This window comes from Acanthochromis polyacanthus, chromosome 20, assembly GCF_021347895.1.
Source record: "Acanthochromis polyacanthus isolate Apoly-LR-REF ecotype Palm Island chromosome 20, KAUST_Apoly_ChrSc, whole genome shotgun sequence".
In the NCBI taxonomy this organism is placed as follows: domain Eukaryota; kingdom Metazoa; phylum Chordata; class Actinopteri; family Pomacentridae; genus Acanthochromis; species Acanthochromis polyacanthus.
This window is the reverse complement of record NC_067132.1, coordinates 2,513,357-2,528,300: the sequence shown is the minus strand read 5'-3', so window position 1 is coordinate 2,528,300 and position 14,944 is coordinate 2,513,357. Positions and strand designations below refer to the sequence as shown.

General features: G+C 38.1%; 1 protein-coding gene across 3 annotated transcripts in view; it reads left to right on the top strand.

Annotated features, from left to right (window-relative positions):
• The window catches only part of plppr5b (phospholipid phosphatase related 5b), a 131,548-nt gene extending 117,727 nt beyond the window's left edge, over positions 1–13,821 (top strand). For all 3 annotated transcript variants that reach the window (XM_051940034.1, XM_022211001.2, XM_022211002.2), the window contains one exon: positions 1,082–13,821. In XM_051940034.1, the coding sequence (XP_051795994.1) occupies positions 1,082–1,111 (30 nt within the window). In that variant the 3' untranslated portion in view covers positions 1,112–13,821. The remainder of the gene's footprint in view (positions 1–1,081) is intronic.
• Positions 13,822–14,944: the final 1,123 nt, after the last annotated feature.

Sequence of the window (14,944 nt, the reverse complement as noted above, 5' to 3'; positions counted from 1 at the left end):
CTTCCTGGAGAGGTGTTTTTGTAACGGGGAACTTAGTTGAAAGGGATTTCTCAGCCACAGATACAATTTGTTATTTTCCATATAAAATTTGATCTATTATCAGAACAGAAATATATGTCATGATTATCTCAACTTAATAAAAAGAACACAATCAAAACTATTTCGGAAAAAATCTTTTTTATAGTTTTGGTAATTTGAAGATGGCTGTTATTAAATGCAGTTATTTAGTTGATGTTTGAGTGATATCCAGTCATTTTTTATGAATTAGATGATTGTTTCTGTCATAAATAATTATGAAACTTGTAAAGACATGATCATAATGAACATTAGAAACATTAGTTTTATTACCTTTAATAAAAAAATGTTTGCAAGATATATCCGATGGACTTCAAAAGTCCCTCAATTATAGATTGACCCAATTAACGCTTAGGTCTTCATGACAAAGAGTGCGGTGTTGCTGTGTTTTGCAGTTTTGGAGGTCCCTCACTTTAAGGAAATTTTTGGTGTTTTTCATCCATTTGTTTCCCTTAAATATGGTTGTGCTAAATTTAAGCTCACCTCCTTTTGGCAGTGATTTGTCTTATGGAAAGGAAAAGGAAAACTTGCACCATTCCAACTATCCAAGGTTTTTCACATGAATCATTTCTCATATCTCTGTATGTGACCCAAAATGAAAATGCTTAAAATAGCACCCCTGAAAAAGCCATCTTGGCCAAATGCAAATATCTACATCTACATCTAACTCCCATGAGTCATTTCCTTAAATTTCTACAACTTAACGATCAAGTGCAAAGCTACCATGATCCAGAGAGACACAACTGACAGTTTCTGGGAAACATGCTAAGCTGAAAGACATCTGAATTTCCTCCTAAACCTCCACAGATTTAAAATCATTGACTATATTGCTATATTTCTGCCATGCAGACCACTTTAAAACATTCTTTTATTAGATAATAGATACAGATATCTCTAATGTTCATCAACCTCTAGTTCAGAGCAGCTTAAAATGAATTTTTTGAGCGATTTTTCCATTTAAAAGTGTCCTGATTTTGCTTTTGTGCTCTTTCTGCCTTCTCTATAGAATCACATCGCCTTCGCTGAGGTCACATGACGTGGAGTCGGCTGTGTGGCAGACCCACTGGACATCCACGCTCTTCACTGTCCAATCCTATTAACTGGAGTGCAGCGCTAAACCATTCTCTGTATTTGTCTGGTCTGCGGTATGTTGTTCAGTGTTGTCTTTATCAGGCCCCTGTTGTCTTTTGCAGCTTCTTGTAGGAACAAAAAATAAAGAAAGAGCAGTCAGTAACTCAGTGGGACAGATTGCTTCTGCTTTTTCCATCTATGCACTTATTCTGAATCCTTGTCAAACTCTCGCCTTCCAAGTAAAGCTTTGTTTTGAGGCAGATCCTGCAGTGGACTTGTGGGAGATGAGAAGAATTAGAAGAACAAGTGAAGAACTGGATGTGCCATCTTAACTCTGCCTCGGTCAATTATTCTGTCATTTTATCGATGTAACAACATTGTTCCAAAAAGGTGTCTATTAGCAAAACTATCTAGTCAGTTAAGTTTCCAAAGCCTTTTGTTTTTTTTTTCTTATTTTCACCTTTAAGATTTTGTTATTGCTGTTATCACATCACCTTTATACCTTTATACATTTGAAGCACTACTGTGAATATCAGGGTGTCACACTGACGTCTGACCTCATATTTATCAACCTTGCCTATGTGAAACTTTGGACTCTAAGTAAAAAGTACCATTACACATCCATTTCTCACAAACTTAAGAATGAAAGCCATTCAAGCATTTTTTTTCTTTTTTATGTTCCTAAATTTAAGACTGTCACAAGTCTCTCAAGACTACACAATGTTTGTCTGCTAACACAATCACTTTGTCAAATGCAATGACTGGAGTCATAAATTCTTGCTGTGACTTAGCTGAGAGACATGACAGCTGTAGCTTGCTGTCTTTCACCATCTGTGTGATGTCACTGGGTAGGCAGTGCCAGGGACCAACTTCCACAAACAAGAACAAAGACAGCAGTTGAAAGCAGAGTGCATGATACTGGCTGTCTTGTGTTCAGAAAAGCCTTGAAAATATGAAGCAACTGTGTTTTGTTCCAAGAGGACAGTTATGGGTTGTTGGCCCCATAGCCTTTCACATCTCTATGTTTACTGTTGTCTGTGGAGAAAACACTGTGATCCTATTGGTCAACATCACAGACACATGGTTCTTTTGTATGAGGTGAGAGGGGGTATAAAATTCTAATACGCCTGTCCTTTTGTCTGGATGACGCAAGGCATTCGTGATGCAGCAGCGGTTGTCTTGATACACGACATGGGATAAAAGTCAAAACATCAGTTGTCATGCCCAACATCTATTCTAAATCACACTCTACCTCTTTTTGGTCCCACAAAAGGGCACAGTCCAGCGAGCATTTATGACAATGTTGTAGTGATTCTTAGTGATTTAGTTAAGGATAAAAACCAATCTGAGCTTGGCTTTCAAAACTCTGTTAAAGACAACCTCCTGTAATTTCATTGTTCATTTTGTTGGAGGAGGCTTGTTGTTAAGGCTGTATTGTGTTTTTCCAGCACGTGAGCGAGCATGCCGTTGATGTACTGGGAATTGGGTATACTCTGGGACAAATCCTGGTGGGCTACTACATTGGTAGGCTCTCAAAAAACTCGATGTTTCTACAGGCCTTGATTTTCTCTTTACTGTTCCTCTCCTGTGGGTCATTTGAGGTGCACAGGAGAGTGTGCTACATGATTGAGTCAAACCACACCAACCCAACAGTGGAAAGATGTGGGTGTTCACCAGGCAGGGCTTGTTGCAGTGTTTCTCTTGCAAATCTTGGTGTGTAAATGTGTTTTTTTAGCAGTCTAGTGCAGACACACACACACATACACACAAGTATTTATATATATATATATATATATATATATATATATATGATTAGGTCCTTGGTTTACGACATCCTCAACCTACGGCGTTTTCGTTGTTACGTCAGAACTTAGCTTGGAAAATCCAAACTGAATCTCCATGTAATCTCCTATCTCCATGTTAGGAGATACAGGAGAGTCAGTTTGGTATTGGGCGAATTGAATCGCGTTTCCCTCCCGGGACAGTTTGGTACGACCAATCATAGCACGGGAGGCGGGAGTTAATGCTGCGTCATCTTCAGTGCCTGGATTCAGTGCCGGAGGAGGAGGAGGGGGGCCAAAGCGAATCTTTTTGTGGTCTCTTGGCGTTTTGGATGGCGTTTCGTTGCCTCTTTTCACTTGACGTTTCCGACGATGAGGAGGCAGTGGATGGCTCGCTTCTTGCCATTGTTCGTACAGAGGAAAATCCCGTTCCAAACGTGTGAGTAAATTTAAGCAACTTTTACACATACGCACCAACCTGGTTTGGCTCCGATTTAAAGTTATTCCTAACACCGCTAATCGTTCGGAAGGAGTCTTTTGTTGCGTAGCCTTTTCAACAATAAGTGTTGTACTTGAGAGTACCCCATGTATTCACAGATTTTTGTGACAAAAACAGCAGTAATCATTCACCGCGATGCTTTCTTGGCTGCATGCCATTGTTGTTTGGACTACATGGACTCCAAGGTCGATTTGTTTGTGCGTCACATCCGCGTTACGCTGATTGGTTCTTTCTTGTTCAAGCTGCATTCGTTAGCCCCTCCTTTTTGAAGTCGTTTCCTGTCATCAAATGTCAGACTGCCTTTATTTGTATTTATATCAATACATAAATAAAGTCAGTCTGGATTTTCCAGGCAAGTCAGAACTGGCTATGTGGAACTAGTTAACAAGCGGAGTGGACGAATACATCGTCATGAGGCGCTATCAGACGGCTTTGTTTACATTCTCTGGTTGTACTCCACCTTGGATTGTGCTACATTCACTAACTTTTCGTCCTTCATTATGGCTCCCAAACTCAAGTCAGACTCTTCTGACGGTAGTGCTTCTAAGAAATGGAAAGCCGTCTCCATGTAAGTGAGATTAGATAGAATACAATGCTGGGAACAGGCCAAACACTGATGAACATGGGTCAAGTTGTAAAAACAGGTCAATATATATTGTAGCAACCCTCTGTGATGAATGAGTGAGACTTTATCTGGTTCTCTGGTCGTTTATTGAACCTTCACACAGACTACTGTGGACCACAGCCAATGCCAGAATAACTAGAAAAACCCCATAACTTAGCTCCAGAATAAGTAGAAAAACCCCATAACTTAGCTCCAGAATAAGTAGAAAAACCCCATAACTTAGCTCCAAAATAAGTAGAAAAACCCCATAACTTAGCTCCAGAATAAGTAGAAAAACCCCATAACTTAGCTCCAGAATAACTAGAAAAACCCCATAACTTAGCTCCAGAATAAGTAGAAAAACCCCATAACTTAGCTCCAGAATAACTAGAAAAACCCCATAACTTAGCTCCAGAATAACTAGAAAAACCCCATAACTTAGCTCCAAAATAAGTAGAAAAACCCCATAACTTAGCTCCAAAATAAGTAGAAAAACCCCATAACTTAGCTCCAAAATAAGTAGAAAAACCCCATAACTTAGCTCCAGAATAAGTAGAAAAACCCCATAACTTAGCTCCAGAATAACTAGAAAAACCCCATAACTTAGCTCCAAAATAAGTAGAAAACCCCATAACTTAGCTCCAGAATAAGTAGAAAAACCCCATAACTTAGCTCCAGAATAAGTAGAAAAACCCCATAACTTAGCTCCAGAATAACTAGAAAAACCCCATAACTTAGCTCCAGAATAAGTAGAAAAACCCCATAACTTAGCTCCAGAATAACTAGAAAAACCCATAACTTAGCTCCAGAATAACTAGAAAAACCCCATAACTTAGCTCCAGAATAACTAGAAAAACCCCATAACTTAGCTCCAGAATAACTAGAAAAACCCAATAACTTAGCTCCAGAATAAGTAGAAAAACCCATAACTTAGCTCCAGAATAACTAGAAAAACCCCATAACTTAGCTCCAGAATAACTAGAAAAACCCAATAACTTAGCTCCAGAATAAGTAGAAAAACCCCATAACTTAGCTCCAGAATAAGTAGAAAAACCCCATAACTTAGCACCAGAATAACTAGAAAAACCCCATAACTTGGCACCAGAATAAGTAGAAAAACCCATAACTTAGCTCCAGAATAACTAGAAAAACCCCATAACTTAGCTCCAGAATAACTAGAAAAACCCAATAACTTAGCTCCAGAATAAGTAGAAAAACCCAATAACTTAGCTCCAGAATAAGTAGAAAAACCCCATAACTTAGCTCCAGAATAAGTAGAAAAACCCCATATCTTAGCTCCAGAATACCTAGAAAATCCCTATAGCTTAGCTCCAGAATTAACAGGCGTTCCCAAATCTCTCTCACTCAACACACGGAGCAACGCACACACACGACTGCTGACTCTCTGCTAATCACAGGTGAGCTGACTAAACATGACACGTTCACTGATAACTGAATAATAAATATTGAAAGATCAACAACAACATTCTGTTACAATAGTCTGTTAACTTCTAGTAAAATGATTCAAACGCATGAAAATCATTGATATTTATGACTTTTCTGAAGAACTAAACAATATCGTGATACATGTAACGGCTTTGTTTACATCTGAAGAGTTCCGACTTACGGCGAAAATCAACTCCTGAGGAACGGAACTCCGACTTAAGTGGAGGACCCCCCCCCCCCCCCCCCCCCCCCACGCCTCCCAAACATGCACACACACAGAGTAAACTCCAACCAATGAAAACACTATACACTGACTGCTGTACTTTCAGGAAACTGTTATGGGTTTCTTAGCTGCACTGGATAATCACTAACATTCCCCTTTCTTTTGATCTCTTTTCTCTTTTTCTTGTGGGCTAGTTGAAATTAGTTCTTAAGTGTGTGGTAGCATGAACACTGTACATGACAAATGGACATCATTAAACGAGCACAAATTCTCTCCAGCTAAAAATAATCCAATTTGCTTTTTTTTTTTTTTTTTTTTTATGAGGAAGCTAGTGAAATACAGGGCTGCACAGTGAGGTAGTGGTTAGCACTTTCGCCTTGCAGCAAGAATATCCCCGGTTCAAATCCAGGGGTGGGCCTGGGATCTTTCTGCATGGAGTTTGCATGTTCTCCCTGTGCATGCGTGGGTTTTCTCCGGGCACTCCGGCTTCCTCCCACAGTCCAAAAATATGCTGAGGTTAATTGGTTATTCTAAATTGTCCGTAGGTGTGAATGTGAGTGTGATTGTGTGTCTGTATATGTAGCCCTGTGACAGACTGGTGACCTGTCCAGGGTGTCCCCTGCCTTCACCCGACTCAGCTGAGATAGACTCCAGCACCCCCCATGACCCTAGTGAGAATAAAGCGGTGTATAGAGAATGGATAGATGGATAGTGAAATACAGTTAAGTCTGACACGAGAGTCAAAACTGAGATTTCTTTTTATGCATTTATTAGTCCAAAGTCAGTCTTTGTCTTCTCATCTCACATCTGATGCTTTCTGCTATGTCAAATCAGGATGAAATGGTGATAGAAAATCTACAGATCAGATTTGCCATCTCTTTTCTGAGAGAAAGTATTTATTTATGGCCTGTGTCCTTGATATGAAAGAGACATGGAGACATGCTGGGCTACCCTCAGACTGGGGGAAGACATATCGGTCGTCCCATCAGAACATGAATGCCTTTGATCATTGGCAAGGCTACAACTTTTTTGATTGCATTATTTTTTCCTCTAAAATCTCTCATACTATTCAACGTAACATTAAATGTAAAAAAAAATGTCCTGTTACTGTGACCTGATTGGATTTTTAATCCAGATACTACATTAATTACTATAGTTCATAATGGATATAATGCAGTTATGGCCTGTATGATTTAAAGTGTGATGTTACTATTTTACTAGTTGAGTGTTTGAAGATCAGAACCTATTGCAATTTGGAGAGATGTTTTCAGGTTCACACAAAACTGCTGTTTTTTTTTGTTTTTTGTTTTATTTTTTGTCAAATGTTAAGACATATCGGTTCTGTCTCTGTGTGTACAGACAAAAATGATGCAGGATGTATTTTGCCAAGTTTAGTACAAAGGCAGGATTCAGAGGGTTTATGTTTCCTTTTTAGATTCTGTGTGTACTTAAATAACACACTTTTATTTTTGTATGAAGATACATATGAGTGCTTTGGAAATGTTGTATGATCACAGAAAAGCAACAAAAGATCAGAGTGGAGATGGGGAAATGAAAAATGTTTGGATTTTGAATTTGAAGAATTCCATGACTGCATTGTCATCAATATTTTTGATATCACTCTTCTAACAAAACCACTCTGCGTGAAGTAAAAAGATCACTTACAGTTCCAGAAGTCACTAAGAATCATCATCCAGCTCTGCAGTGCTGCTTAGCGTGTTAGCCTCATTTAGCTCATTTGTTCAATTTCTCTGCACAGTTTGAGAATCTGAGTTATTGCCATCAGCCCCCAAGGAAGCTGTTCCCAAGTTGTAGAACAGTGTGGAGCTAATTGCCCGAGTACCTGACTACTACCATTATATTTTGGTCACACAGCTAACAATCATTTTTTTGTTTGTTTTTTTTAAAAAACCCAGCAATTTGCTTAGTATTTGCTGCTGCTCTGAGGTATTTCCAGAATTCTCAAGGAATCATCTGATTTAATAAATTGTTTTCTTTCTAAACCAATACGGTGACCCAGAAATTACCTACAGCATTACTGTATAGCACAGCACAGAATATATGCATTTAATGCGGTGTTGTACAAATGTAAAGAAATCTGTACATCTGTCGCAGGATTTCTTATTATTGTCGTGGCTGAGGATCGTTTTTTTATGGGTGGATGTTTTTATTCATGCAGCAGAAGGAATTTGGTAACCAACAGACACTCACACCTGATGGGGATGGTGCTGGTTAATAATCTAAACAGCTGAAGTGACTAAACACTTTGGCACAGTACTTCATTTGTACAGTATGTGTCTGAGATTCTGAAAATACAGTGGATACAGAAAGTAGTCAGACTTTCTCAGAAATGTTAATTTTCGCATCAGTCTGCGTTCAGTAACCTGTCATGACAAAGTAAGATTATTTTATGGACTTTTAAAAAAAATTAAGTTATTAAATAGGACAATGAAGAGAGAGAGACAGGAAATGTGGGTAGGAGAGAAAGACATACAGTCATGGCTAGGGTTGCCATCCGTTCCTTAAAATAGGGAATCGTCCTTTATTTGACAATTAATTGTAGCGTCCCGTATTGATTCAATACGGGACGCTAATTGTTCCATATTTTCATAAATGTCCCATACACATCTGTAACACACGCATCAAAACTGCATAATAAGCAAAATAAAACACAGGAAATATTAAGGGCAGCCAGTTTCATCTTCCTTAGACCTATGTCGCGAGGACCCGTTGCGAGGTCCAGCAGGTCTGTTTGCCGGTCCTGTCACGGGTTTCCTGGTTACAGATGCTGCTGCTCCCGCGTGTCTAAAAATGTCTACAGCCGAAACTCCACCACGTCCAAAGAAGCAAAAACGTTTTCAAAAGCACAGACTGGAAGACTGGAACTCCTGGCAATAGGTACAGGGCAAACTGTGTTTTCTGTTGCTCATAGACTGAAGTAAGGCAGCATCAGGAGACCAACATGTAAGAAACATGAGAACAGAGAGAACCCAACCAGCAGGTCACAGTTTATCATCATCTAATCATCTCCTGAAGTCCCTTTGGTAAGAGACATCAGTACACACGTGGACAAAATTGTTGGTACCCCTCAGTTAAAGAAGGAAAAACCCACAATTCTCACTGAAATCACTTGAAACTCACAAAAGTAACAATGAATAAAAATTTATTGAAAATTAAATAATCAAAATCAGCCATCACTTTTGAATTGTTGATTAACATAATTATTTAAAAAAACAAACTAATGAAATAGGGCTGGACAAAAATGATGGTACCCATAACTTAATATTTTGTTGCACAACCTTTTGAGGCAATCACTGCAATTAAACGATTTCTGTATTTGTCAATGAGCGTTCTGCAGCTGTCAACAGGTATTTTGGCCCACTCCTCATGAGCAAACAGCTCCACTTGTCTCAGGTTTGATGGGTGTCTTCTCCAAATGGCATGTTTCAGCTCCTTCCACATATGTTCAATGGGATTCAGATCTGGGCTCATAGAAGGCCACTTTAGAATAGTCCAACGCTTTTCTCTCAGCCATTCTTGGGTGTTTTTGGCTGTGTGTTTTGGATCGTTGTCCTGTTGGAAGACCCATGACCTGCGACTGAGACCAAGCTTTCTGACACTAGGCAGCACATTTCTCTCCAGAATGCCTTGATAGTCTTCAGATTTCATCGTACCTTGCACACTTTCAAGACACCCTGTGCCAGATGCAGCAAAGCAGCCCCAAAACATTACTGAGCCTCCTCCATGTTTCACCGTAGGGACAGTGTTCTTTTCTTCGTATGCTTGGTTTTTGAGTCTATGAACAGAGTTGATGTGCCTTACCAAAAAGCTCCAGTTTGGTCTCATCTGTCCAAAGGACATTCTCCCAGAAGCTTTGTGGCTTGTCAACATGCATTTTTGCAAATTCCAGTCTCGCTTTTTTATGAGTTTTTTCAGCAGTGGTGTCCTCCTTGGTCGTCTCCCATGAAGTCCACTTTGGCTCAAACAACGACGAATGGTGCGATCTGACACTGATGTACCTTGGCCTTGGAGTTCACCTTTAATTTCTTTGGAGGTTGCTCTGGGCTCTTTGGATACAATTCCAACGATCCGTCTCTTCAATTTGTCATCAATTTTCCTCTTGCGGCCACGTCCAGGGAGGTTGGCTACTGTCCCGTGGGTCTTGAACTTCTGAATAATATGAGCCACTGTTGTCACAGGAACTTCAAGCTGTTTAGAGATGGTCTTATAGCCTTTACCTTTAAGATGTTTGTCTATCATTTTTTTTCGGATGTCCTGGGACAATTCTCTCCTTCGCTTTCTGTTGTCCATGTTCAGTGTGGTACACACCTTTTCACCAAACAGCAGGGTGACTACTTGTCTCCCTTTAAATAGGCAGACTGACTGATTATGAGTTTGGAAACACCTGTGATGTCAATTAAATGACACACCTGAGTTAATCATGTCACTCTGGTCAAATAGTTTTCAATCTTTTATAGAGGTACCATCATTTTTGTCCAGGCCTGTTTCATTAGTTTGTTTTTTTAAATAATTATGTTAATCAACAATTGAAAAGTAATGGCTGTTTTTGATTATTTAATTTTCAATAAATTTTTATTTATTGTTACTTTTGTGAGTTTCAAGTGATTTCAGTGAGAATTGTGGGTTTTTCCTTCTTTAACTGAGGGGTACCAACAATTTTGTCCACGTGTGTACATGGTTGTGAATTTACCAGAGGAGGATTATAGTCAGACTAATGTGGCCGTAGACTCTACAGTATTTTAGTGACAATAAATGCATAAGTTGTTTAATAGTATTTTAAATGATTTTATTTTTTTAAATATAATTTATTTAATAGCCTATATGTGATCAATAAATGGCCTTTGCCTACCTAAAGAAAAACTAACTCAGAACTCTGATATGTTAACGGTACTAAATAAATAAGTCAGTAAATCCATTCATACACACATAAACAAGTTAATACATTAACCGTGTAAAGAAAAGATTTAGATGGAAAAATATCTGTAGAGAATTTCTTTGTCCAGTATTCTGCATTCAGTTGTTTATGTTTTTGCAGAATCCAGTATTCCACACTGGTTGGCCATTACATTTTATTAGTATGGTTTCACTGTTTAAAATGATGCCACATTTTTTTAGACAGAACCTGTGATCATAAAACAATACAGAACTCTTAGTTTTGTGTTAATAAAGCACTTAAAGCTTTAAGTATGACTAAATGCTTTTTCCAAAATTAAATAAACCACTCCTTGGGTGGTTGTGGCCCCGCGTTTGGGAAAGTTGGAAAGATATTCACAGATTCAAACTTCCAGCATCAATAACTCATTAGATGTAGGTTGTCAAAACATAAACGATGCCTCTTTCCCATCGTTGTAAGGCAGATGTTGTGCTACACGCCCAGTTTTATCAAAAGTAGCTGTCTTTCAAGTTGCAGAAACGTCTGTCTAATGAGTTATTGATGCCGGAAGTCTGAATCTGTGAATGTCTTTTCAATTTTACTGAACTGTGGCCCCGAGGAGTCATGGTGGGCGTCCTTTATTTTCTTTTCTGAAAGGTGGCAACCCTAGTCATGGGTCAGACTCAAACCCATAACCGCTGCATCTGGAACGATAGTACATATGTATGGGTCGCCCGCTCAGCCAGCTGAGCTATCTGGGAGCCCATTTTGTGGATTTTTTTTTTTTATGGATTATGGGGGTCCTCGGTTTACGACGTCCTCGACCTATGGCGTTTCGTCGTTATGTCGGAACTAGTTACATGGAACTAGTTGGCTAGCGGAGCTGACAAATACATCGTCACATGACACTATATGACCCCCCAGTATTTATTTAAAAGGGGTAGTCTTTTGTTTAAAAGTATGCAGACCTTATAATGAAGTACATTGCCTGTTCAGCATATTTTATTGTAGGTCTTCAGGGGTAGTCTTTACAAACTCTTCATACCTGCATTTGGACAGTTAGTCCCATGCCTCTGAGGACCCATCTATACAATGCCATCGTAATATCTCTACACAGATTGCCAATGGGACTCTGAGCATTGGCTGGGCCACTCGAAGACACTGTTTCATTGATATACCTAACAATTGTCATTGTTCCAAAAACGCCTCACATGCATGCTGCAGTAATGCTGGCTAGGCGGCTCTGTACAGAGAAGTCTGTAGTCTCCACTCAGGTACTGCAGCGCAGCAGCTCAGACAGGTGTTCAAAAAATGACTGAGTGAAATCTGTGCTCTAATGTTGGATTAACCAAAGTTGTAACCAAGAAGTTTGCTCTGCATGGGCTGTGAGTACAGTTTTCTACATATGTAGTTTTCTGTGACAAAGCATTTTAAATATTGATATTTTAGTTTAGATCATGTTCACGTAATTGTAGAAAGTCAAAATCATAAATGTAACTATTATTTGTTTAATTGTGCAGGCCTACCTTCTCACTTTTCTGACCAAGGTCATCTTTGGCTGTTTACTCTGTTAGAATGCTCAATACTAAGAGTCCTGGTAGTTCAAAATTTCTTTCAGTTCCTTTCAGTTTGTGTATTAGTTTTGTCATCGTAGTCTACAGATGTTCAATCAATTGAAGACGCCCATGAGACCCAGTGAAAAGGATAATTAAAGCAAACAGGATGAGTGAGTGAAGATGGATGTTTTCAGTTTTTCATTTTTAGCACATTTGACAGAAAGAGTCTCTTAAAGCATGTTTTTGTTTTGTCTTTATAGCGTATCTATGTTAAAAGACAGACAAAAAATGGCAGTTTTGTCCATTTAAAGGAACAACACATGAAAATGTACAGACAGTGCAAGAGTCTAAATACTTTCTGAATTCACCCTGAGTTCAGAATCACATTGGCAGTCTTTGGGTTAAGATGCCAACAATGAAATGCCAGTGTCTCCAGCCAGTGTCCATATGGCTTTTTTGCATGCTATTCCTCATCTTTCCTCAGTTCATGTCATCCCTTGTTATTATAATTATTATGTCTTTGTAATAAATAATACTAAAAATGTAAACATAAAATGTTCAAATATGTTTGTGATTACTGAATTTAATCCACTTTCTGTATTTTTGAAAGATTCTTTGGTGCTTATTATTGAGAAAATTTAAGTATTAACATAGTGGCGGGTTTAGCAGTGAAGGAAACATTTTTTTCTCAGGAGGTGGTGGAGGCTAAACCAGAGCTCAAAGCAGAATACCTTTTCAGAATAATTATTCATCATATGAACACAAATCAGAAATCAGTTCTAATGTTGCTTTGTGTCTGCAGTATTGTAGATTTGTTCTGAGTGAAAGTACAGTCCATCTCTTGTTTGTATTGTAGCAATAACATGTTGAGCTTTCTTTTACATTAGGAGAGACAATAAGAACACATAGAAAGTTGAATATTTATTTATTTGTTTATTTATTTTTGCCCCTTCAAATCTCTATTTTTGTAATAATGACTGAAGCACTTCTGAATAAAAACTCTGGACGGGAACATGCAAAAAGCAGCACTTTAAATCAAGCTGTCATTCATCATTGCTCATGAAGTTACCACCCATGGCATGGCTGCTTGAAAACAAATATCACACAGAATATTCAGGACTCAGAAGAATACAGTCTGCTCAAAACGTGCATCCTTACCTGAGAGCCACTACACTATCCTAGTATCCTAGAAGAGAAGAATTGTACAAATGTATATGTTAAAATTACATATATATATATATATATATATATATATATATATATATATATATATATATATATATATATATGAGTAAAAAGGAGTTCTGTTAGTGTTTTTATGCTCAGTCTTGTGACTAGTGACATTCATGTTATGTTCATATTTAAGTTCCTTACCTTGCTCTGTATTCCCTGTCCTCCTCAATTGTGCTTGTTCTGAGATATAGGTTACAAACTTTTCTAAATTTGTGGTTTTATAGCTTTTAAACCGCTCTGTCATGATTTTTTCTTGGTTCTGGTGGAATATTTTGTATGGATGTTGTTGCTCTTCTTCTAAGTCATTTTTTATTTACATGATTCAATTTTCTTTATGAAATTTCCCTTGTTTACATCTTAAGTTCAAACAGTGACCTTTTACACTGTAGGAAAATAAAAAGAACTTTACAGCCTTTGAATAAAAAATATTTTAAAAATACATCAAAAGGACTCAAACACTTGTCTCATTCTTCTGTTTTGAAAGCAAAGTAAATGTATTACATAGGATTTGTACCTTTAGACATAAGTGAATGAACACAGCAACCTCTTTATACATTTTAAGAAATTTTAAACATTTTTTCAAACCTCTACATTTCAGTCTTGCTGGGCAACTTTCTGTGATTTCTGTTTCCAGTTCCTTTTTCAATCTGAACGACAAAATATGTTGCTTTGTCTAATCCACGACAAACATAAGGAGCAAGACTTCCCAAGCAGGTGAATCATAATGTTCTAATTCAAGAGAGTAGGAATCTTCTTTAGATGAGCAATGTATTTTGTTAAAATATGGATTTTTTTTTTTTTACAATTAAGCACATTTGTTAAATTCAGTTGCATAAACAACCTCTATGTATCCTGAGGTCCATGTTGTGAGGATGGAACAGAACTGTCAGTAATTCATGGGCATGTGGGTGACAAGTTAAATTAAAGCTGCAAGCAGTGTTGATGGTCAGTGAATCCAAGTATGTCCACCAGGTGGCGCTGTAACTGAGAGTGTATTTCAGCATATGGATGTGATGAGGGCCGGATTCTGATCACATATTTAAAATTACAAGCAGATTGAAGCATGTACAGGCTAGATATGCAGCCCTGTCCATACACCAGGTGGCACAATCACTGTGAACGTACACTCAACAAGAATATAAACGCAACACTTGTTTTTGCTCCCATTTTTTATGAGATGAACTCAAAGATCTAAAACTTTTTCCACATACACAATATCAGCATTTCTCTCAAATATTGTTCACAAATCTGTCTAAATCTGTGATAGTGAGCACTTCTCCTTTGCTGAGATAATCCATCCCACCTCACAGGTGTGCCACATCAAGATGCTGATTAGACACCATGATTAGTGCACAGGTGTGCTTAGACTGCCCACAATAAAAGGACACTCTGAAAGGTGCATTTTTTAAAAATTATTTTATTTAGATTTTAACATATTTCACAACACAAAAACACAACATCAACTCCCCACCCTACCCACCCCGTTCACTCTGGAAAAAAAAAAAAAGAAAAAAGCAAGCTCCAGTTACTATTTGCTGTTTTTGGCACATGAAGATTGATTT